The 26459-nt window shown below is 42.4% G+C and overlaps 1 protein-coding gene across 4 annotated transcripts in view; it reads right to left on the minus strand.

Moving 5' to 3' along the window:
• Positions 1-1875: 1875 nt before the first annotated feature.
• The window catches only part of LOC112254391 (ras and Rab interactor 2), a 47181-nt gene continuing 22597 nt past the window's right edge, over positions 1876-26459 (minus strand). For all 4 annotated transcript variants that reach the window (XM_024426933.1, XM_024426953.2, XM_024426943.2 and 1 more), the window contains 8 exons: positions 25256-25367; positions 20254-20326; positions 15414-15502; positions 9464-10984; positions 5223-5531; positions 4417-4548; positions 4082-4245; positions 1876-3990 (listed from right to left, as the gene is read on the minus strand). In XM_024426933.1, the coding sequence (XP_024282701.1) occupies positions 3526-3990; positions 4082-4245; positions 4417-4548; positions 5223-5531; positions 9464-10984; positions 15414-15502; positions 20254-20326; positions 25256-25367 (2865 nt within the window). In that variant the 3' untranslated portion in view covers positions 1876-3525. The remainder of the gene's footprint in view (positions 3991-4081; positions 4246-4416; positions 4549-5222; positions 5532-9463; positions 10985-15413; positions 15503-20253; positions 20327-25255; positions 25368-26459) is intronic.

A 26459-nucleotide genomic window follows, 5' to 3' on the forward strand; every position in this document is an offset into this window, starting at 1 on the left:
CATGTTAAGTTTGCTGAAAATAAACGCAGTTGACAGTGAGGACGTTTATTTTTTTGTTAAGTGTGTGTATGTATATATATATATATATATATACACACACACACACACATATGCTTCTTACGGAGCCACTCCTTAGTTTCCCTGGAAGTGTGTTTCGGGTCGTTGTCATGCTGGAAGACCCAGCCACGACCCATCTTCAATGCTATTACTGAGGGAAGGAGGTTGTTGGCCAAGATCTCACGATACATGGCCCCATCCATCCTCCCCTCAATAGGGTGCAGTCGTCCTGTCCCCTTTGCAGAAAAGCATCCTCAAAGAATGATGTTTCCACCTCCATGCTTCACGGTTGGGATGGTGTTCTTGGGGTTGTACTCATCCTTCTTCCTCCAAACACGGTGAGTGAAGTTTAGACCAAAAAGCTATATTTTTGTCTCATCAGACCACATGACCTTCTTCCATTCCTCCTCTGGATCATCCAGATGGTCATTGGCAAACTTCAGATGGGCCTGGACATGCGCTGGCTTGAGCAGGGGGACCTTGCGTGCACTGCAGGATTTTAATCCATGACGGCGTAGTGTGTTACTAATGGTTTTCTTTGAGACTGTGGTCCCAGCTCTCTTCAGGTCATTGACCAGGTCCTGCCGTGTAGTTCTGGGTTGATCCCTCACCTTCCTCATGATCATTGATGCCCCACGAGGTTAGATCTTGCATGGAGCCCCAGACCGAGGGTGATTGACCGTCATCTTGAACTTCTTCCATTTTCTAATAATTGCGCCAACAGTTGTTGCCTTCTCACCAAGCTGCTTGCCTATTGTCCTGTAGCCCATCCCAGCCGTGTGCAGGTCTACAATTTTATCCCTGATGTCCTTACACAGCTCTCTGGTCTTGGCCATTGTGGAGAGGTTGGAGTCTGTTTGATTGAGTGTGTGTGGACAGGGGTCTTTTATACAAGTAACAAGTTCAAACAGGTGCAGTTAATACAGGTAATGAGTGGAGAACAGGAGGGATTCTTAAACAAAAACTAACAGGTCTGTGAGAGCTGGAATTCTTACTGGTTGGTAGGTGATCAAATACTTATGTCATGCAATAAAATGCAAATGAATTACTTAAAAATCATACAATGTGATTTTCTAGATTTTTGTTTTAGATTCCGTCTCAGTTGAAGTGCACCTATGATACAAATTACAGACCTCTACATGCTTTGTAAGTAGGAAAACCTGCAAAATCAGCAGTGTATCAAATACTTGTTCTCCCCACTGTATATATATATATATATATATATATATATATACATATAAGTCCCACCCAGTTAACTATTTCAAAATGGTGAAACTGGCTTTTGGGCACTAGATTCCTCTTTCTATGATCGGATCAAAACTTTAGGGATGAATTTGTTTGCCGTCAGTCATTTCAGTCAAAGAATGGGAAAATCATTAAAAAAAGAAATTACTTACAAAGATTGACTCAGCAGCGGTAGAGATGAGTGAGATGCAACACTTCGCTCTCATAGCGACACAGTTTCTGCGCATGTGCACAGGTTTGCATCAAGCTGTTCACAGTGTGGTAGCCAGGCACCAAAATAACACAGAACGCTTTTAGTTGTTGCGGCAATTGACCCACTATACTTTATGCATCTACATCCTATCGCAGTCTACCTTTAAATTACTTTTTTCTAATAGTTTGAAATGGAATGGATCAGAGCCTATTGGCTTGAAACTGATGCTGACCCTAAATGACCCAGCCAGCATTATAACTACACCTTTCTGTTGAATCAGAGTCCTACTGAAAACTTGTAGGAGTAGAAATTACAGTTCACACAAAGACTGTTTCCACTGTGTGGGCATGTACTGTTCACACACAATGGACCGATGGTAATTAGTCATGACCAAAATGTATTGAGTGCAAAATAATATCATTCAATGATGCAGACAGCATTGGAACATAAGGACATGTCTTGTTGATCTGGGACAACTGCAATATGACAGACATGGGGGAAAAAAGCCATATGTGAAAAATCCCAGCACCGATACATATAAATACTAACATTTGTATCATTTAAAATATCTTGTTAGAGTAGCAATTGTATTACAGTACACATCTATTATTAAAAAGTCCAAATAGTTTAATATATTTGAACTAACATAAGCTACATAGTTTTTCTAACAATAATGCTACTGCTTAACAACCATGCTCTGGCTACTCAACCTTATCTCAAGCACATTTCCCCATTTCACTTTTTGGTCATCTCTCCAGCAATGCCCATGTTTACATTTCATAATGTAAACATTGAAGAACTGATAAAATAGAATACAATTTGTTAACATTATCTGTGTTAAGTTAAAGAACAGAGACTATTTCATTAATGATTCAGTTCTACTTCTCTTCTTACTCCTTTCCCTTCTCTTTCCATCTTTTAAATTTGCACCCTCTCATACCCAACGCTAAAAATCTTACCAGTCAAGAGTCAAAACACACACACGTTTGTGTGCGCGCGCAGAATCTCAGACCAGTTTGAGAATCAACACACTAAATTTCACAAGGCAACTTAGGCCTACTTTTAATATTTGTCAGTAGTACAATATTTCATGACCTTGTCGACGATTTGACGCTTGTACCGTAGACCAAGTCAGCCAATCACATATCTTATGATCACACCAATTATTACGGGAGGGATGACCTCGATTAACTAAGTATTAGCTATGAGGGAAGTACAGTATCATATCTCCTGGATAATCATAAAAACATTAAGTTCATAATTTCATCACTGGCAGACATGCCTGCTCCTAACATTTTACTTTAACAAAGAAAAGCAATGCTATAACATAAAAATTCAATAAAAACACAATGCAGTTTACCAGCAACTGCAACAAGTAATTCATTATAGAAGTATCACCCAGATAAAATAATTGCTGTATATTTTCTGTAAAGACGTGGAGGCTCTTTTCTGCCTGAAAAGGAACATTTTCGGTCTGACGAAAGTTAATGGACTGAACGAGTACATCACTAGATGGGAACCAAAGCAGATAAAAGTGAACCCTATCCACCGATCTGAGATCAGCTTTCCCTTTACTTAATCCTATGCTTCACCACTTGGAGTGACAAACCAAAAACTGACCCTGAATCTGCACTTTGACACTTTTGGAATTGAACTGTCTGGCTGTCTGTAACAAGACTATTTCAAAACCTTTATCCATCTTTTATGAGAGTTGCGTTTGCCCTCACGTGTGCCATGTCCCAAAAGTTCACAAATAGAGCTGCAAAATAACCCCATCTGTCGCATTTCCTTCCTCTCCTTTCCTCTTGTACTCAGACAAAGCTTTACAGTGAGGATTCCCTGCAAGACAGAAGAATCACCAAAAGGGGAAGTTTTTTGGGGCTAAGCTCAGCATGACGCAGCTTAACCCGGTTAGGCCCAGTTCAGCCTAGCTCAGACCAGTTTTAAACACAGTTCAGCCCAGTTTTGTTGGGGTACAGTAAGAGTGATGGTAGTCCAGATAGGGGTTTCAACTCTCCAGCCCTGTAGTCTCAGATGGATATGGAGTTACCATTGTGCTGGTTGGGGGGTAGACTGAAGCTGAGACTGGGACTGAGACCCAGGTTGAGGTTGGGCTGGGGGTCAGAAGGGGTCAAGGCCACACCATTAAGGTTGGGCTCAGATTCTTTGGTAAGTGTGATGTCATTGAGGTTGGACTGGGGTTCAAACGAGGTCGCGGCCAGGTCATTGAGGTTAGCCACCCGACAGAAGACGAAGTGAAAAGGTGCGGCCTGGGGTTGACTGTGGAGCTCAGCTTTGATCTTCTGGGGGTGTGTGTCGAGAGCTAGCTGCTGGCATGAGCCCTCAGTGAGCAGGATTAGGGCGTAATTCTCAGGGTCGGGAACTTTAAACTTGTAGGCGCAGATCTGGCAGATTTCCTCAGTCGTGGCATAGGGTTGCACTTGCAGAGTTTTGGCAGTGCAACCGCTGTCCTGGAGCGCTACCCGCAGGTAGTTCTGAGAAAAAATGTAAAAATAGGGTTGTTTAGCAGATGCATTTATTCAGGGACTTAGAGTTAAGCATCCAGTGTGTGTGTGTGTGTATTACCTGGAAGTCATTGACGGAGGGCGCACTGTGCTGGGTGGTGCGGCGACAGTGCCACTGGCGGAGTGTGTTGCGTGTTTCAGAGCTGAGTACACGAGCTGCTTGCTCCTCTTGGAAGTTCCTAATGAGGGACATGGCTCCATATGCACTGGTCAGGTAGTATCCACCTGGAACAACACAGGAGAGAGGAGGGTCAAACATCTCTGCAACCTGACACTGCTACAACAGCAGTCAATGACAATCGATATTTAGTTTATTTGAACATTACAATTTACAATAAATTTAAAGGTAAAGTTTAGGAAGGAAGGAAATACATGTAAAGCAGATGTGTGCTGTACCTTCTCCATGCAGCAGAGAAGGATCCAGAACCTCCATCATGTAGAGGATCTCGTTGTCTAGTTGAGGCATGTCACACTGGGCCAACACATAGGTCAGCATGGGCAGGAAGTCATCTGCTCCATACAGACAACCTGAGACACACACAGCATTGGTATTAGCTGTCATCAAGAAGGCAAGGTGTTACAGGTGAATCAAAGCTGGGACCGAGAGACAGAACAGCTTCCATCTCAAGGCCATCAGACTTAAATAGCCATCACTAGCCGGACTCCACCCAGCACCCTGCCCTGAACTTAGTCACTTTCACTAGCCACCTGCCACCTGATAACTTAAACCCGCACCTTAGAGGCTGCTACTTTATGTACATAGACATGGCATCATTGTTCACTTTAATAGTGTTTACATACTGTTTTACTCATTTCATATCATCATACTGTATTCTACTCAATGCCATCCTATTCAACTATTGCTGTGTGTATATATACACACACTATTCTATTCTACGTATTCTACAGATTGGATATAATAAATATTCTAATATTGTCAATAATGTCTCTATATCACACACAAACATTTATACTCCGGACTCCGACATTGCTCATCCTAATATTTCTTAAATCCATTATTTTACACTACTGCACAGTTGGAGCTAGGAACACAAGCATTTTGCTACACCCGGAATAACATCTGCTAAACCTGTGTATGCGACTAATAAAATTTGATTTGAGAGTCGGTGCATCTACACTGAGTTTACAAACATTAGGAACACCTTCCTAATATTGAGTTGCATACATGTGTTACTACGTACCGGACTTGTGCTCCATGATGGTATAGATGAGTTTACATACGCGCAGCAGCATGGTCACCTTCTTCTCAGGTGAATAGAGTTTACACATGGTGTGGAACTTGTGCCGGATTTTCTCTATGTTAACTGGATCCGGAGGGAAGGCGTTGGCCACGCCCATCTCATGAGGCTGCCGGGCCTTGGCCAATGAGAGGTTCTCCTTGAGCTCCTGCCACGCGCCGCTGCGGACCTGGAACTCCTGGAGGGCCACCCCCACCACACCTTTCAGGGGCTTCAGGACTATCTTATGCATGGCTTTTTCTAGGACATAGTCTGTATGGAGGAGAGCGGGAGAAATAGACTTATTTTGACAGCAAATACTGAAATGGCACCATCCATCTGTATTATTAACGAATTGCAGAAGTCTTACTTGATGCCTGGTAGCAGTAGGATTCAGTCCATATCATGTCATCAAGACATTACGTAGACCTCAGCTTTTACAAGCTTACTCAAAGAGACTGGCTAATAGTAGCCATGATATCATAATATACACAGGATAAATGCAGACAGGGAATCCAAACCACAGAGCTGAATAAGCCCCACAGAGAGAGATCGTACTGACTGTGCAGTTGAATGGGGCAAACTCAGCAGATTATACTGAAGACATCTGCAGACTGAGCCACAGCTTCCTCCACTGAATGTTCAACTCGTTCCCTAATTCTCGACTCACTCAACACCCACTTTTCGTTCTTTCCTATCCCGTCTGCCAGATTGTAAAAGGCGAGTCTCCCGTCCCAAGCATTTGTTATCTAAACTTCTCAAAAGTTACGACAGTCTCAGAATGTGCGTATCAACGAGTCCTTCCTCGTTCCGTAAGTCAAGATCAGCAACAGATTTCCTTGTAGGTGTAACATCACTGTATCATTATCAAAAGTATTGTTTAAGAATAGACTGATATTTTCCAGTAAGCAGTAAACTACCCAACAGATTAAACCAGACTTGACACGTCACTGGCAATCAGACTTCAAAGCACACATGTTAACTTGGATATCACCCGGTCATCATTAATGAAGTCAGCCTCTCTCCATCTCTGTCTCTTCCCTGTCTTTTCAATGCAGATGTAGAGCACGTCTGGCACCCTATAGTTCTGTTAAAGTGGTTAAAAGCCCTGGAATGCAGTGCTAGCATTTCAAGACCTCAGGCCTGCAGTTGGGCTCAGCGCATGAGTTTCCCAGTGGGAGCACATATGTATACACACACACACGCAAGCAAAATCCCCAGTGCCCTTTGTTTTTGCATGCATGTTTTTCCACTTTAGCTGGACTTGGTCTTTAAACACTGCCTCCAGTTACTGTACTGGTACTGCTCATAACTCTGGTCATTAGCACTGTGGAGTGTAATAACATGTAACCATGGAGTGGTCGCATGTAATCCTGTAGTGTGGTCCTACTAATGCAGTGGTTACACCGGCCTAACTGTATGGCTTATAGGCTATAGACATGTTAGATGTGTAAATATTGGGAGTGTGTGTGGGCATTAGTAGGGCTGGGAATTGCCAGGGACATCACAATATTATCACGATAGTTAGGCGCTGAAATGATATGGATTGCGATTAGATACTGTGATTTCGAAGGTTCCAAACATATTGCTCACCACATGTCTGCTGCAGAGGGACAAGAGAGAGCCATGAGAAAACAAGTTTGATCAGTCAAACAAAAAGTGCTGAAAATGAATCTGCTCCCTATTTAAAAAGAAGATGGAGAACAAGGTATGAAGGAAAATGCTGGAGTTTTGGAACAGCCAACTGGTGTAAAAATAATATTGTGATAGTCAAAAGTATACAGTATATTGTCAAAAAATAATATCCCGATATGACTATGTAGATTTTTTCCCCATCACTAGTCTGTAAAGAAGTTGGAGGTCAATGTGTGTAAACAGTATTGCTTCCATCGCTCTCCTCGCCCCAACCTGGGCTTGAACCAGAGACCCTCTGCACACATCGACAAGTCACCCTCTTAAGCATAATTACCTATTGCTCCACAAAATATGTGCGAAGCAATGGAAACAACTACTTCAAGGTCTCAGAGCGAGTGACGTCACCAATTGAAATGCTACTAGCGTGCACCGCTAACTAGCTAGCCATCTCACACCGGTTACACCTACAGTAAGTAAGTGATGAGTTGTATGGTGTGACAGAGGGGACAGATCGACACAGAGGCGCAAGCCCACTTAGGAATGAGTTAGCGTCAGCCAAGGTCACACACTTATTTATAGTTAGGCTTATTTATAGTTAGGCTACTTTCCAACCACACAAACATGCAGTTTGTACTATCTGAGAGGGCCCTTCCACTTCCAATAAACATCCTCCCTCGCCCCTAATCTCACTCAGAACATCCTCCCTGCAGAGCTTCCGCGTGGACCGGAGTTATGTACTGTTATGTACAGGCAAGCAGACAAACAGAGTTGGAGAGGAGAAGTGAATCCATTCACACATCCAACACTAATCGTGCCACCACAGTGGCTTATAGCTCAATGTGCGTCACAGAGCAGCAAACACACACGGGAGCACCCATGCAGCGCAAACATTCCATTTGGAATTGGGCAATATATCGTCTCCCTTCCGCAAACAGAGCTTCAGAACATTATATTGCGCAACTTGGCACTGAGCATAGAAATTAAAGCAATAGAAGGGAAAAAAAACCTGCAGTGTGGGTTTAAGAGACAAGGGTCCCCATTCTCCTCCCCTCCTCCGCGCTCCATGCTCTTTCCTCACACACCCAGAGACACATGCGAGTGTTGAACACAAAAAGAAAGAGGGAGAGAAAAAGAGGGAGAGCTATTTAGGGGCATGCAATAAAGGTTTTATCTGTGATTGGAGGAGTGGGAGAGACGAAGAGAGGGACAGAAAGAGGAGAGAGAAGTAATGGTCACATGGGAGAGACTGAAGCAGATCTGCAGAGACAATTCATTCAGCCAAACTGAAAACACTTTCTGCAACTACGAAAACATTGTGAAACAATTCCGATACCAAACACTGCAGAAAAAGTAATCGTGAAGTAGCCTATGAAATTCTTGGGATTAGTTGTCAATCAAGAATATTTAAGAAGCCAGAATGATTTTACTGTCTTTGTCTTAAAGAGAGATCTCTTTGATGGTTGTTCCTGACATACAGCAAACAGGAGAATGGTAATGTAAGGATCAAAAGATGCCTCCCCTGTGTGTTACTGCTTCACAATTCCATGCTATTTTGTCTTCTTCACCTGCCAATTCTGTCAAAAGGACCAGTGGGAACAGGTTAGTTTATGTTAGCTAGTTCACAGAATTATCCTCTAGCGGAAACAGGCTTTGTTTTCACTGTTTACAATTCGGGCCAGTTTCCAACCCCAACAATGCCCACAATATCTTTAAGCCCCTCCCCTAGGCAGGTGTTTGACATGTCAGTGTCACAGAGAACCATAATCGGTTCACATCACTACTTTATGTATCAAAAAGTAGGCTGGCCCTCTTTGAAGTCTTGTAGATCGATGCATTGCACTCTGTTTATACAGCCCTTCTGCATGAACTTCGGACGGATCTTACTTCATTGTTGCTTACAGACGTACGAGATACCAGACCCACTCTCAGGGATGGCCAACCCTGGAGATCCCTTCTATCTCCACAGAGTTAAGTAAATCTACTTTTAGTTTTTTTTTGCAACTTACTTGTGGAATAATGTCCAAGGCTCTCTAAAATGAGATGAATTGATGCCTATAGGGCAATTCAAAATACTGATTGAGGACCGTTTTAGTGAAGAATGTTTTTTTCTATGATTGTGTTTTGCTTTTTGTGTAATGGTGTATTTTTATTTCACCTTTATTTAACCAGGTAGGCAAGTTGAGAACAAGTAGATTTGACACAGGACTCATCTCAACCCGAGATTAAATATATAATCCTAACCACAATGGCCAGCTCACACACACATGCATACAGTCTTGCGCACTGAGCTGCTCTCGCCCTGTCTATAGGCATACACTGTCTAGTCCAGTTCGTATATTTCCAGATGTGATAGTTTAAAAAATATATTTTCTTTAGCTGTTTGGGTGTCTCAATGTCAACTAATTACCCATTTCAAAGATGGCAATGGAACAGCTGAAGTTCAATGTACATTTTTACTGTGATGTCTAGCAAATTAGCAACGGTTAATCAGCATCTGATGTCCAATAGTTGCAGAAATGTTGGAAAACGGTAAAAACGCACATATTTGCACCCTTCCCCTCCCCACTCACCAATTTGGTCCTCTGGGATGAGTGACTCGATGGGGGGCTCCAGCTCAGAGCTCTGCCGCAGGTAGCTCTTCATCTGGGTGATGAACTGGCGTAGCGTCTGCAGCAGCTCCAGCCCTGAGGCGTGGCACTGCCAGGCCTGGCAGCCCCCTCCCTCCTGCAAGAAGCTCAAGTAGTCCTGCACTAGGCATCCAAAGTACGAGCCCTTATCCCTGGACAGCTCCAGGACTCTCCGTATGGCCCGTTTCTCAGGGGTTAGGAGAGAGCTGAACACCCCACTCATCTTACGGAAGTGGCCCCTGAGGGCCTGCTGGATGACCATGGCTCCGACACTGGCTCGTCGTTTGGTGCGCAGCCCGGGAGGGGTGATGGTCAGGTCCTGGTCTTGGTCGTTCTCCACACTCACGCCAAAGTCTGCTTCGTCTTCATCATCGTCTTCCTCCATGCTGCTGTAGGGGTGGGTGAGGGGCAGCACCAGGTTATTGGTGGTGGGTGGGCTGGGTTCAGCGATTGGGGGGAAGAAGCCCTGGGAGAAGTCTACTGAGTCAGTGGAGTCGGTGGAAATACTCATGTCGCTCAGGCGCTGGATGCAGTCCTCTTCTCTTCCGCCTCTTCCTCTTCCGCCTCCTTCCTCTCGGGAGGAGAGGGCTTGGTCTTGAGTGGACGGACTGTTTCCCTCTGTGTTTTCATCGGGGGTGGTGGCGTTTCTCAGTGCCCGCTTAGCCAGACTGAGAGATATGGCGTTCTCAATAGTCTGGTCATCGAGAACAAGACGGCAGTCGACGTCACTTGGGGAGGAGAGGGACAGGGGGATAGAGATGGGGGCACTGATGCTGCGCTTCTTGGGAGGGGAGGAGGAGAGGAAAGAGGAGGAGAGGAAAGATGAGGAAGGACTGATGCTGAGAGTGGAGCCCAGGCGGGAGAGAAGGCTACTGCCCTTCTCCCTCTCTCCCACCCTCTGCTTCTCTTTGGGGGGATTGATCCAGGATATCTTCTCAGGCATGCTGCGGTGGCGTTGAGGTGAGGCAGGGCGACGGGGGGCACAGCAGGGAGGTGGGGGGCGAGGGGGTGGTGGGAGGGAAACTCTGTTAGCCCGGCTCACGCTGCCACAGCTGTTATGATGCTGGATGCTATTGCCAGGGCTATCACTCTGAGGGCTGTCGCTATGGGGTTGAGGGCTGTCTTTAAGTTGCTCTGGGTTGCTGGTACAGTGCTGTTGTACTTGTACAGTTGTAGCTGTAGTTGGACTGCTATTGTTTAGGTGCTGGGGGTTGTTGTTGTTGTGGCTGGTGTAGGAGGGAAAGGTGTGGTTGCCACCCTCTGGATGGTGAACCTTTAGGAAGAGGGGGTTGATGAAGCAGAGAGCCCCGTTGGACTGGGAACATTCCAGCTGGGACGGGGTGCGGGTGACCAGGGGAGTGTAAACGGATCTATGCCTCAGGCTAGGTGATTTGTCGTGGGTGGTTGTCCTGGACAACGAGGAGAGAGAACTCCTCCTGCGGCAACGCTCAGAGCCCCAGAACCCTGCAGGAGAGAGAGAGGTTCAGACACTACAACAGCAACATTACTGTAACATAACACTAACATTACATTAACATCATGCCAATATTATTTCTATGTTTCCCTAACTCACAATAACATTACCGGTCAAACACTGCCAGAGTCAGCCTGATATTACACAACAGCAAAACAGAAGGGTAACATGATACTGTAATATAATATAAACACGTTTAAGAGAGAGTTCAGGATTTTGTCAATGACTCCCTTTATATACTTTTATACTTCCCCAGTATCAGATGAATTTGTGGATACCATTTTTTATGTCTCTGTGTTCAGTTTGAAGGAAGTTGCTAACATGCTTTAGCACAATGACGAAGTCTACAGGAACAGCCAGCATTAGCTCGGGAAACTACCTGTAACTTCCTTCATGCTGGAGCAGATCAGTGGCGACCCGTCATTCAGGGCAGGTGGGGCTCGCCACTGATCTGCTCCAGTATGAAAGAGACCATGTTCGTATGAGGCTTTATTAACTCAATTATTATTATTTATTTTTTACAAACTGATGACACATTAATGCCAAAATAACATGAAAAACAGGCAACAAAAAAAACATATCTTATTTATTATGTAATTTAGGCATTTAAGTCACATATCTGCTTGAAAATCAAGCAGATTTTTTGAAAAAGCATTCACTTAAAAACATGGTCTCTTTCTTGCTTTCTTGATGTAGCTCCAAAATGCAGGCGTTTCAGCCTAGCTCAAGTGCTTTATGTGGTGGTGCAGCCAGCAGAAGATACGGAGTGTAGGGGCTGGTAATGTTCTCTAGTTGCGCCGTGATTGGCTCAGTGTTCTGTCACTCATAGGGACCCTACATCACCGCAAAATCCATTGGACATAAACATTACACAACAAGTTGGAAATTCCAAATCCAACAATGAGTGGTTTGGAAGAAATCATTGGCTAACTGAAAGCATTGCAAATGCTATTCAGTGGAGTGGGTGTGTGGTCCAAATCTGGGTTTAAGGGTCTCTTTTCCAAGTTTAAAAGGATAAACATTCAACATTGGCCATACTGTCAATCCAGCATGATTTCGGCCGCGTTCAAGACAACTGGAAACTCGGAAATCTCTGACTTCTGTGAAAATCAAGACAACTGGAAACTCGGAAAAAAAATTAGCTCCGACTGGGAAAATACGTTTTGAATGGTCATCCAAATCGGATTTGCAAATCGTATCTTGGGCCTCTTCCCAGAGCCACGACCTGAAGATCACTGACGTTATGATTCGACCTCGTTATTTTTTTCCCGAGTTCCCAGTTGTCGTGAAAGCACCATAAATCCAGAGAACGCCAGATTTTGATGACAAAGGTTGATGACAACATTTGCACACGAAGGACCTCCTGTGAGTCCTAAATATACTGTATGCTGCTGCATAAATTATGTAATATGCCAGGTAGATATGTATACTGTAACTAAAACTAATACTAAGTGTATGTTGTGTAGTAAACTGTTAGTAGCCCATGTGCCTCACCCTAATAATTTACATGCTAAAATCGCCACTGGAGCAGATACATACAAATGGTATCGAGAAGTTAAATCGGACTCTGGAGAAGTAGATAAATCCGGAACTATCCATTTTAAAAACGGAGGCTACAATAGCCTGATAATAACACTGATACAGCTAAGTTACAGAAAAAGTAGGCACAACAATGCCAATACACATCAACGTTACATCATCGAGTCAATTAATTACTGTTATCATACCACGTTATCAATGCCTATTACCTACGTCACATATTAATACATGTTGCAAATAAATACAACCATACCTGCATAATGCCAACACAGTAACGGTCCAATCAGTACGATATAACGTTAACCATAAAGGACTAACGAAGAACAGCGCCGGACACGACTGTACACAGCCACCAACTTCGCAACCAAAGCCATATACCAAACAATGATACTCTATGACAGAACTAAACCTACTGCTACACGAGACACGTCCAACTGAAGAGCTCACACAACAGTGCTGTACTAGACAGAGAAAACTCACTCTATAGAACAATAAAATACACACAGCCGTACCAGACACAGCCAAAGTCACATCACAATGTAAGATAAGAGCAAACATTGACTTACTGTACTCACAGAAGACAAAGACCAGCTCTGATTTTAGTTGACCGTAGTTTTAGTAGTGTGACAACTTTAGAGCACACTGCTGCATCTGTCCAGCCTTGCTGTCGTGTCTCACACACACGGATTGTGTTATGACTCACACATGCTAATAAGTGCGTGGGGGCGGGCTGTCAACAGCGCATTCTCTCCTCCCCCAGTCACCCCCTCACTCGCGCTCCAGCTCTCAGCCAAAGTTGTTCCTACCCAACTCCTCCAGACCTCTTTTGCTTGACTGATTTTCGTTATTATTTCATTAAGCAGCTCTTCCATTTTCTTAATCAGTTACCTTTACAGTCCATTTTTTGTGCCATCTTGTTATAACTGTGATTTGACAGAAATATTCACTAGCTAACATTAGATAGGCTGTTCAGGAATCTTATGGCTAGGGGGTAGAAGCTGTTGAGAAGCCTCTTGGACCTAGACTTGGTGTTCCGGTACCACTTGCTGTGTAGTAGCAGAGAGAACAGTCTATGACTAGGGTGGCTGGAGTCTTTCCTCTAACACCGCCTGGTATAGAGGTCCGGGATTGCAGGAAGCTTGGTCTGGTTATGTACTGGCCCACACACACTACCCTCTGTAGTGCCTTGCGGTCAGAGGCCGAGCAGTTGACATACCAGGCAGTGATTGCAACCCATCAGGATGCTCTCGATGGTGCAGCTGTAAAACCTTGAGCTTCTGAGGAGCCATGCCAAATCTTTTCAGTCTCCTGAGGGAAAATAGGTTTTGTCGTGCCCTGTTCACAGCTGCCTTGGTGTGCTTGGACCATGTTAGCTCTCAACCTGCTCCACTACAGCCCCGTCCATGAGAATGGGGGCGTGCTCTGTCCTCCTTTTCCTGTAGTCCATAATCACCTCCTTTGTCTTGATCACATTAAGGGAGAGGTTGTCGTCCTTGCACCACACGGTCAGGTCTCTGACCTCCTCCGTATAGGCTGTCTCATAGTCAGTGATCAGGCCTACCAGTGTTGTGTCATCAGAAACTTAATGATGGTGTTGGAGTCATGCCTGGCTTTGCAGTCATGAGTGATTTTAGCTCATTTGTTGTGATTGAATGGCAAATAAACAACCTCCCAAAAAACACCCACATCAAACCACACCCGAAGACAACTCGTTTGCCTTCATTCATTGGCCGCTTGCATTTCTTAATGAGCATTGATGAAAAAACGACACCAAATCAGGAAGTGCAGTTCTCCGTTAAGTTCAAATCCCATTGCCCCTGTTCTGAACATAAAATAATGTAGAAAATCACTTGTCTTGGATGAAAACACATTCATCCCTAAAGTGTTAATAATAACTGTTGTCTGCAAGGGGTGAACTTGTTGCAACTAAAATCCTGTCTCGCAGGTTACACACCTGAGGCACTGGGAGGGTGTGGCCTAACAGGGAAACGTTCTGTTCTAAAAAAACTGTCAGCTGGGAAAATGTAGATTGAGCTGAGGAATATGGAGGTGAGTGAAACCTGAAATACAGGCAGATGATGACAGAGTGAATAAATACTACCAAAGTTCAGCCTCATGGTGAAGAGAAATGTCTGCTTATGGTTCACTGCTTGAAAAACTTATTTATCAAACATCTGCTAGTATGTCCAGCAAATGTGCACTTTTTCAATCAAGCTCAACTTCTGTTAACCATGGTTGAATAGACAGAATGAAAGAAAGTCTACTTTCTCTGAAGCATAGATGGGCTGTGTCTAACTGTATTGAAATCAGACCCACGTCATGGGTACCGATCTAGACGTCAGAACTGGTGTCTTTTGTTATGTCCAAAGCCATATTTCAGTGCTGCGACATAGCCTACCTACACATGGCTCATAGAGCATGGTCACCTATATGAACATCATTCAAATCCATGTGAACCTTCAGTGACGTGCATCTACCTCAACACACACAAACCCAAGCATTGTTTAAGTCTCAAATCGGTCTCCTCACGTTAATCAGAGGGAAAAGCTACACAGTGGGCCTGTTGTGTGTGTGAAGATCACTTGAAACCACACCAAAGGAAGTATGTTATCAAATCAGTGTGTCACCGAGGCTAGTATAGATAGGCCTATACATTGGCTCTTTCAGAGGCAGTGCAACATTACAGCTTTGGCACAGAGAGATCACATTGTACAGTGACTGAGTTAGAGGTCTAAGACCCCAGTGAGGCCTACTCGTGGTTCCAGGGCCCCAATACTCCCCTCATCATGTGCCTAGCAGCCACTGATCTGGGGCTCAGAGAAGCTTCAGATATGTATTAAATCAATACAAATGTACAGTATCAGTCTAGTGGACATTCACCTGCTCCTTGCTTGGCCACCTCCAAGTCTGTTGGCGTCCTGGCTGCAGAGATGGCTTCAGGAAGCTTTAGAGTGAATGGCAAGACATCCCTAAGAGAGAGGCAGACAGAGTCAATATGTGTGATGATTGAGAGATAGAAAGAGCTAATTAATCCCTGTCCCATCTATACACACAACCAGTCAAAAGTTTGGATGCACTTACTCATTCATGGGTTTTTACTATTTTATACATTGTGAGATCATCAAAACTGTGAAATAACACATATGGAATAATGTAGTAACCAAAAAAATAGTTTTCAACAAATCCAAATATATATATATAATATATTTGAGATTCTTCAAAGTAGCCACCCTGTGCCTTGATGACAGCTTTGCACACTCTTAGCATTCTCTCAACCAGCTTCATGAGGTAGTCACCTGGAATGCATTTAAATTAACAGGTGTGCCTTGTTAAAAAAGTTAATTTGTGGAATTTCTTTCCTTCTTTATGCGTTTGAGCCAATCAGTTGTGTTGTGACAAGGTGGGGTGGTATACAGAAGAGAGCCCTATTTGGTCAAATACCAAGTCCATATTATGGCAAGAACAGCTCAAATAAACAAACAAAGAAACAAAAGTCCATCATTACTTTAAGACATGGGGGTCAGTCAATCAGGAACATTAAGAACTTTGAAATTTTCATCAAGTGCAGTCGCAAAAACCATCAAGCGCTATGATGAAACTGGCTCTCATGAGGACCGCCACAGGAAAAGCAGACCCAGAGTTACCTCTGCTGTAGAGGATAAGTTCATTAGATTTAACTGCACCTCAGATTGCATCCCAAATAAATGCTTCAGAGTTCAAGTAACAGACATCTCAACATCAACTGTTCAGACCTTCATGGTCAAATTGCTGCAAAGAAACCACTAATAAAGGACACCAATAATAAGAAGAGACTTGATTGGGCCAAGAAACAACAGCAAATAGACAGACCGGTGGATATCTGTCCTTTGGTTTGATGAGTCCAAATTTGAGATTTTTGGTTCCAACCACTTTGTGAGATGCAGAGTCGGTGAACGGATGATCTCCGCATGTTTTCAATCAATCACAACCTCTAAGTCTTATCCAAGATTAGCATAGTTTGAATAACATCAAGTGACCCCTTGTTTATAAACCAAATGTAAAAAAATAAAAAAAAATAAAAAAAAATAGTTCTGCTGAACGATAAGTGCTTTTTGAGGACTGTTCTGTAAAAAAAAAATTGAATTTCAAAATTATTTTTTTTACACATGAAATGCATTATGAAATAATAAAGTAAAATGGTTAGAGCTTTTTAATTGAAATTAAAAGCCCAAAATAGTGAACATTCAATTGCCAAAACTGAAAATATTCCATTGTCTCTGTCAGGTCCAATTGCTATGAAATAATAAAATATTTCAATTGTGTACATTACTATAATTTTTAATTCCTTAAAGTAATCGCATCTCTGCTCAGACACTAGCAGCCAGCCTGCCCATCCTGGTCTCATAGACTAGAGTAACATACGAAACGTAAATCTAGTACACTGAAATTAGTTTGATATGGTTACATAATACAAATGTTACTTAGTAGGGTGGTTGGTTGGGGCGGATATCTAACAACCCAAAGGCTGCGAGTTCGAATCTCATCACGGATAACTTTAGCATTTGCGCTAATTAGCAACTTTAACTACTTACATTTTTTCACAACTACTTAGTACCTAACCCTAACCCTTCCCATAACCCATTAACCTAACTCCTAAATTGAACCCTAACCCCTAGCCTAGCTAACGTTAACCTAGCTAGAATTCGTAACATATATGTTTAGCAAATTCGTAACATGTCCAAAGTATTGGTAATTCGTGACATATTGTACATTTTGCAAATTCGTAACATATAATACAAAATGGTTGATGGACAGCCACAAATGAATACATATCATACTAAATGCAGTGTCTCAGAATTACGTTCAAAATAATATGAAATGCTCCGAGACCAGGTTGGCCAGCCAGACAACCATCTAACATCTCTGTATTGTACCATCTTTAGTCATTCTAGGCTAGCCTGCCTAAGTATGCTGAGAGCTGTACTACAATATTTTTTAAACAAGATTTCAAAGTAGAAAAGGCATACTTTCACGTGTGGTCTCGTGCTGTGTACATTCCTCATATGCGGAGGCGTATGCAGTCTGTGCGTATCTAACACAACGAAGCAGGCATAAAAGTGTATCCATCTCTGTCCGACCCAGAAAAGAACAGGCACAATGGATGATGGTCATTGTAGTTAATTCAGTAGTGGTGCTTGGGTAAATCACTGGGGAAGCCAAGCCAAAAAAAAAAAAACATTGTTTGTGCTATAACCTGTTAGTTCATATGCCTTGTGGCCATGATATATAGGCCTAAGGCCGAGACAATAACAATTTAGGAAATAGCCAAATCTGAGCTAGCTAGCCACTGGAGGACAAAAACAAGTTGCCACAATAGGAGTGCCGACAAATCCAAACGGGCTTCCCTTGACACTTTTTTGGTGTGCCAGGACCATTCAGTTTAGCTCGCTCAGTTTAGCGCAATGCTGGCTATTATTTAAAAAAAAAATATATATATATATATATCAAGGGAGACCAAATGCTCGCTGGCAGGCCTTGCATTCAAGTTTACATACACCTTAGCCAAATACATTTAAACTCAGTTTCACAATTCCTGACATTTAATGCTAGTAAAAAGTCCCTGTCTTAGGTCAGTTAGGATCACCACTTTATTTTAAGATGGTGAAATGTCAGAATAATAGTTGAGAATTATTTATTTCAGCTTTTATTTCTTTCCTCACATTCCCAGTGGGTCAGCAGTTTACATATACTCAATTAGTATTTGGTAGCATTGCCTTTAAATTGTTTAACTTGAGTCAAATGTTTTGGGTAGCCTTCCACAAGCTTCCCACAACAAGTTGGGTGAATTTTGGCCCATTCCTCCTGATCGAGCCAGGTGTGTAAGTCTCCTTGCTCACACACGCTTTTTCAGTTCTGCCCACAAATCTTCTAAGTGATTGAGGTCAAGGCATTGTGATGGCCACTCCAATACCTGGACTTTGTTGTCCTTAAGCAATTTTAACACAACTTTGGAAGTATACTTGGGGGCATTGTCCATTTGGAAGCCCCATTTGCGACCAAGCTTTCATTTCCTGATTGAGGTCTTGAGATGTTGCTTCAATATATCCACATCATTTTCCTTGCCTCATGATGCCATCTATTTTGTGAAGTGCACCAGTCCCTCCTGCAGCAAAGCACCCCCACAAGATGATGCTGCCACCCCCGTGCTTTCACGGTTGGGATGGTGTTCTACGGCTTGCAAGCCTCCCCCTTTTTCCTCCAAACGTAACGATGGTCATTATGACCAAACAGTTCTATTTTTGTTTCATCAGACCAGAGGACATTTCTCCAAAAAGTACAAATCTTTGTCCCAGTTGCAAACCGTAGTCTGGCTTTTTTTATGGCGGTTTTGGAGCATTGGCTTCTTCCTTGCTGAGCGGCCTTTCAGGTTATGTTGATATAGGACTCGTTTTACTGTGGATATAGATACTTTTGAACCAGTTTCCTCCAACATCTTCACAAGTTCCTTTTCTGTTGTTCTAGGTTTGATTTGCACAGTTTGCACCAAATTAAATTCATCTCTAGGAGACAGAACGCATCTTCTTCCTGAGCGGTATGACGGCTGCGTGGTCCCATGGTGTTTATACTTGCGTATTATTGTTTGTACAGATGAACGTGGTACCTCCACCAGACTTGTGGATGTCTACAATTTTTTTCTGAGGTCTTGGCTGATTTCTTTTGATTTTCCCATGATGTCAAGCAAAGAGGCAGAGAGTTTGAAGGTAGGCCTTGAAATACATCCATAGGTACACCTCCAATTGACTCAAATGATGTCAATTAGCCTATCAGAAGCTTCTAAAGCCATGACATCATTTTCTGGAATTTTCCAAGCTGTTTAAAGGCACAGTCAACTTAGTGTATGTAAACTTCTGACCCACTGGAATTGTGATACAGTGAATTAAGTGAAATAATCTGTCTAAACAATTGTCGGAAACATTACTTGTGGCATGCACAAAGTAGATGTCCTAACCGACTTGCCAAAACTATAGTTTAACAAGAAATTTGTGGAGTGGTTGAAAAACAAGTTAATGACCCCAACCTAAGTGTATGTAAACTTCCGACTTCAACTGTACATGGCCTACAAATACAGAGACAGAGGGGCACTGTTTCGCTCACTCGAATGCTTTCTCAGATGAGATACGGTCCATTCAGCCTCTTGCAAATATAAGGAAAATCCTGAAACACGGAGAGACGAAAAATGCATGTTTTTTTTCCTAAGTAACATTTTTTGGGGAAGCCTGGCTTCTTGGCATCCATAAATACCCCGCCACTGAGTGAAAACTACAACTCCCTTCTGCCCAGTGTCCCATATAGTTAGACTAAATTTCTCATAAATTGGATTTCTCTGAAGAAAAACAGCATGTTGGGCTCACAAAAAACCCAAACTAAATGTATTTAAAGTAATTGAACTGTCTGTCTGTTAATAACCCCCCCCCCCAAAACAAATTTGCTCAACACTAGTAGTTGGAATTGTTATAGTGCAGACTAGACTGATGATAGTTTGAAGAAAACAGTGCAATTGTCTCATAACATGAACTGATGAGGTGGCCAGTGAATGCTGTTCTCTGAACTTCAACTGATTCAGGTTCTTTCAGTAACCTCTGGGCTCCATGTGTTTGTCTTCAAAAGGAATAGGTGATTTATAGCTGGGATGAAAAGGGTACCGTTTTTGGGGGGGTGTGTATGTGTGTGTGTGTGTTACCTGCTGATGCAGCAGAAAGCCACAAGATGAAACAGGTCTGCAAAGCTGAGGCCTGATCTCTCCAAGGAGAATGCTGTGGAGAAATGTATATTTAAGGAACCGTGAGACATTTCCATAGGCTATTCCCATAAATCAGAACAGCAATATTCCTAGATGAGAGAAGGAGTGATGTTTTCACTTGGGAACTACAGTGACATACCATACACACTAGAGGTCGACCGATTAATCGGAATAGCCAATTAATTAGGGCCGATTTCAAGTTTACATAACAATCGGAAATCGGTATTTTTGGACACCGATTTGGCAGATTAAAGAAATATATATTTTATAACATTTGACATGCATTTTTCTGGATTTTTGTTGTTATTCTGTCTCACTGTTCAAATAAACCTACCATTAAAATTATAGATGGATCATTTCTTTGTAAGTGGGCAAACGTACAAAATCAGCAGGGGATCAGCAGGGGATACTTTCTCTCACTGTATATTTTGCTAAAAGAAATCCAGGTTAGCAGGCAATATTAACCAGGTGAAATTGTGTCACTTCTCTTGCGTTCATTGCACACAGAGTCAGTGTATATGCAACAGTTTGGACCGCCTAATTTGCCAGAATTTTACGTAATTATGACATAACATTGAAGGTTGAGCAATGTACAGGAATATTTAGACTTATGGATGCCACCCATTAGATAAAATAAGGAACGGTTCCTTATTTCACTGAAAGAATAATAAAACGTATTGTTTGAGATGATCGTTTCCGGATTCGACCATATTAATGACCTAAGGCTCGTATTTCTGTGTATTATGTTATTAAGTCTATGATTTGATAGAGCAGTCTGAGCGATGGTAGGCACCAGCAGGCTCATAAGCATTCATTCAAACAGCACTTTCGTGTGTTTTTCCAGCAGCTCGTCGCTGTGCTTCAAGCATTGAGCTGTTTATGACTGTTTATCAACTCCCGAGATTAGGCTGGTGTAACCGATGTGAAATGGCTAGCTAGTTAGCGGGCTGCGCTCTAATAGCGTTTCAAACATCACTCGCTCTGAGACTTGGAGTGATTGTTCCCCTTGCAGAGGGTAACGCTGCTTCGGGGGTGGGTGTTGTCGATGTGTTCCTGGTTCGAGCCCAGGTAGGGGCGAGGAGAGGGATGGAAGCTAGTGGGGCAAAAAAGTATTTAGTCAGCCACCAATTGTACAAGATCTCCTACTTAAAAAGATGAGGCCTGTAATTTTCATCATAGGTACCACTTCAACTATGACAGACAAAATGAGAAGAAAAAAAATCCAGAAAATCACATTGTAGGATTTTTTATGAATTGATTTGCAAATTAATGGTGGAAAATAAGTATTTGGTCACCTACAAGCAAGATTTCTGGCTCTGACAGACCTGTAACAACTTCAAGAGGCTCCTCTGTCCTCCACTCGTTACCTGTATTAATGGCACCTGTTTGAACTTGTTATCAGTATAAAAGACACCTGTCCACAAACTCAAACAGTCACACTCCACTATGGCCAAGACCAGAGAGCTGTCAAAGGACACCAGAAACAAAATTGTAGACCTGCACCAGGCTGGGAAGACTGAATCTGCAATAGGTAAGCAGCTTGGTTTGAAGAAATCAACTGTGGGAGCAATTATTAGGAAATGGAAGACATATAAGACCACTGATAATCTCCCTCAATCTGGGGCTCCACGCAAGATCTCACCCCGTGGGGTCAAAATGAACACAACAGTGATCAAAAATTCCAGAACCACATGGGGGACCTAGTGAATGACCTGCAGAGAGCTGGGACCAAAGTAACAAAACCTACCATCAGTAACACACTACGCCGCCAGGGACTCAATCCTGCAGTACCAGACGTGTCCCCCTGCTTAAGCCAGTACATGTCCAGGCCCGTCTGAAGTTTGCTAGAAAGCATTTGGATGATCCAGAAGAAGATTGGGAGAATGTCATATGGTCAGATGAAACCAAAATATAACTTTTTGGTAAAAACTCAACTTGTCGTGTTTGGAGGACAAAGAATGCTGAGTTGCATCCAGAACACCATACCTACTGTGAAGCATGGGGGTGGAAACATCATGCTTTGGGGCTGTAAAGGGACCAGGACGACTGATCCGTGTAAAGGAAAGAATGAATGGGGCCATGTATTGTGAGATTTTGAGTGAAAACCTCCTTCCATCAGCAAGGGCATTGAAGATGAAACGTGGCTGGGTCTTTCAGCATGCCAATGATCCAAAACACACCACCCGGGCAACGAAGGAGTGGCTTCGTAAGAAGCATTTCAAGGTCCTGGAGTGGCATAGCCAGTCTCCAGATCTCAACTCCATAGAAAATCTTTGGAGGGAGTTGAAAGTCCGTGTTGCCCAGCAACATCCCCAAAACGTCACTGTTCCAGAGGAGATCTGCATGGAGGAATGGGCCAAAATACCAGCAACAGTGTGTGAAAACCTTGAAGACTTACGGAAAACGTTTGACCTCTGTTATATACCCTTTGTTGGCAATGACAAAGTATTGAGAAACTTTTGTTATTGACCAAATACTTATTTTCCACCATAATTTGCAAATAAATTCATTAAAAATCCTACAATGTGATTTTCTGGATCTCTCATCTTTTTAAGTGGGAGAACTTGCACAATCGGTGGCTGATTAAATACTTTTTTGCCCCACTGTATATTGTTACACTGGCAATACTAAAGTGCCTATAAGAACATCCAATAGTCAAAGGTATATGAAATAAAAATCGTATAGAGAGAAATCGTCCTATAATAACTACAACCTAAAACGTCTTACCTGGGGATATTGAAGACTCCTGTTAAAAGGAACCACCAGCTTTCACATGTTCTGAGCAAGGAACTTAAACTTTAGTTTTTTTTTTTTACATGGCATATATTGCACTTACTTTCTTCTCCAACACTTTGTTTTTGCATTATTTAAACTAAATTGAACAGGTTTCATTTTATTTGAGGATAACTTGATTTTATTGATGTATTATATTCAGTTAAAATAAGTGTTCATTCAGCATTGTTGTAATTTTCATTATTACAAATACATGTAAAAAATAAATCATTTAAAAAAAAAACAAATCGGCATCAGGGTTTTTTTTTTTGGTCCTCCAATAATCGGTAGGGGCGTTGAAAAATTATGAAATCGGTCGACCTCTAATACACACACAAGTTGCATTATCACGAGTAGTTAACTGATCACCGTTTCCCAATATTTTTCCTTTCATTGTAGTCTTCTGAGACACAACTTAATAGAAAAACTGTTGCTCATACGTTTGGGTTACTCTACTAAGACAACAGGGTACACATCTGGTGCCTTGCTGGTTCATTTGCCAAGGCATGAAGAGCCAGACAAAGGCAACTGTATACAACAAGTCTTTAATAACCCATACACGTGTCCCAGATCTGGAAAAAAGGGATGGACGAGAGAGAGAAAGAAAAAAAAAGGTATATTTTAATAGAGATTGGGGTATGCAGGAAGTGATAGAGATGGAAGGAAAGAAAGAGGCAAAGAGAGTGAGGAAGGGGGAGAGAATGTGTATTTACATTTAAGAGGGGAAATTGGGGAAGTGGGTTAAATCCAGACAGCAGGCCAGCGAGCCGTCCCCATCTGTACACTGAACTCCATTACTAATGCTTAACTTGGACGAATTCTGAGCTTGAGAAGAGCAACAGGATGTCAAAGTCTGCTGTGTAATGTGAAAACAGTATGTCCACATTTACATAAAAGTACTCTACATTTGCACATTTCTATTTGACTCTTGCTGAATCAAACAGTACTCAAGTTAGCAGGAAAGAAATAAACCAACTTATGATCAGAATCTATGCTGAACAAAAATATAAACACAACATGGAACAATTTCAAAGCTTTTAATGAGTTACAGTTCATATGGAAATGAGTCAATTGAAATAAATACATGATGCCTTAATCAATGGATGTCACAAGACGATCCCGCCGGTTGGATGTACTGCCAAATTATCTAAAACAACATTGGAGGCAGCTTTTGATAGAGAAATGAACAATCAATTATCTGGCAACAACTCTGGTGGACATTCTTGCAGTCAGCAGGCCAATTGCACGCTCCCTCATGCCTTTTAATCAGCTTCTTGATATACCACACCTGTCAGGTGGATGGATTATCTTGGCAAAGAAAAAAATGTTCAATAACAGGAATATAAACAAATGTGTTCACAAAATGGTGAGAGAAATAAGCTTTTTGTGCGTATGGAAAATTTCCGGGATTTTTTTATTTCAGCTCATGAAACCACCACTTTACATGTTGCGTTTATATTTTTGTTCAGCATACATTTGGACAATGTCACTACTCTCCAACATTATTGTTCCATGGCTAAACAATGCCCAGTTAGCTGCCTTGTTCAGTGAGGCTTTTTGCAGGAGAGATGCGTGTGTTTTCTAGGCATTTGTCTACGCCTAGTACAACCATTTACTTAGAATCGGAGAGCAAGCTGCAACACGTACCAGGCTACATCACATTAAGAAACCATACAAAATACTTGGTCAACCATTTTCTGGGACAACACACCCAACAAATAGTTTAGTCAGATTGTTATATTCAACCCAAGAACATCAAAAGAGAGGCAGCAATATAAAGCCTGGTTTAAGAAGTGAATCTTTGTGTGACTTAACTGCATAACACATAAATACGTTCACTAGGTAAGTATTGGGAAATAGGCTTGGGGAAACACCCAGTGCTCTCTGCATCGACCTCTGCGTAGAGAGAGAAGAAAATAATGTTGAGGCCCAGGTAGAGAAACACCACATACTGTACCGTGACAGAAGCACGTCAACACTGGTGTTGATTTAGAATGGGGGGAAAACACGAGGGGAAATTAGAGCAAAAGGGATATAGATTAAAATAGAATATTCAAATAATCAGAGGAAAAATAAATGTGTTGAGAAGCTTATAATAACAGGTCTATGGGGGATACATTTGGATGACAAATATCCCTAATAGATAGGAATTGATAGGCCATGTGCTTACTGTATTGACACTCCTTCACAGGGAAATCTTTGACGGGTGTCTCAGAGTCCTGGTGCATCCGCAGAGAGATCACCTTCCTCTGCAGGGTAGTCGACTTTCTCACCAGAAACGTCTGCAGCCAGGGGGAAAAAGCCCATTGAGAAACACAGACATCAATAAAAACGTTGAAATGGAAAAATCACAGACACTTCTGAAGTATGTGTCTCATTTAGTCCTCCATTGTGTGAGAATGTAAGGGTGTCTGTGTATTGTGATGTTGTTGCATGAATAGGCGTTTCATTTTTATTTAAACAGAAAAATAAACCCTTGAGGTTAGAAACCTCTGAGGGGGACCTGGCAAGGAAGTAGTCAGTGTGTACATGCAACACATTAGCACAATACATTAAAAACAATCACAATAGTCATTTTCCTCTATCAGAGCTTTAAACTCAGCAAGCGATACCCTCTCCTCCAGTTTTAAAGTATTTCGACAAAAGGAGAACTATAGGAACATTTATTTTTCCAATTTCATCCTGGCCTTAGGTACTGTGAAAGATGGTCATCACAAACAGCTGCTACTTTGTTAGGATCACAGATAAGTAGGAAACACTCCAAGCACTGCTTTGCACACAAAGATGTACCAGTGAGTCAGCCTTCTCATAGGAAGAGGGACATTTCACCATGTCATATACACTGAGTGTACAAAACATTAGGAACACCTTAATATTGGGTGGAACCCTCTTTTGCCCTCAGAGCAACCTCAATTTGTCAGGGCATGGACTCTACAAGGTGTGGAAAGCATTCCACAGTGATGCTGGCCCATGTTAACTCCAATGCTTCCCACAGTTGTGTCAAGTTGGCTGGATGTCCTTTTGGTGGTGGACCATTCTTGATACAGACGGGAAACTGTTGAGTGTGAAAAACCCAGCAGCGTTGCAGTTCTTGACACACTCAAACCGGTGCACTGGCACCAACTACCATACCCCATTCAAAAGCACTTAAATATTTTGTCTTACCCACTCATTTGTCTCTCGGTTTGAAAATCCTTCTTTAACCAGTCTACTTTTCTTCATCTAGGGGGCGTCAGGTAGCCTAGTGGTTAGAGCGTTGAGCCAGTAACCAAAGGTGGTTCTCACTCAGTGGTTCTGGTGTACGCAAGAATTCGGCTGGGGGTACCTTAAGGAACTCAGTCAGGCGTTCAACTTACTCCTGAAAGTTGCTCAAG

This window comes from Oncorhynchus tshawytscha, linkage group LG01, assembly GCF_018296145.1.
Source record: "Oncorhynchus tshawytscha isolate Ot180627B linkage group LG01, Otsh_v2.0, whole genome shotgun sequence".
NCBI classification, from domain to species: Eukaryota; Metazoa; Chordata; class Actinopteri; order Salmoniformes; family Salmonidae; genus Oncorhynchus; species Oncorhynchus tshawytscha.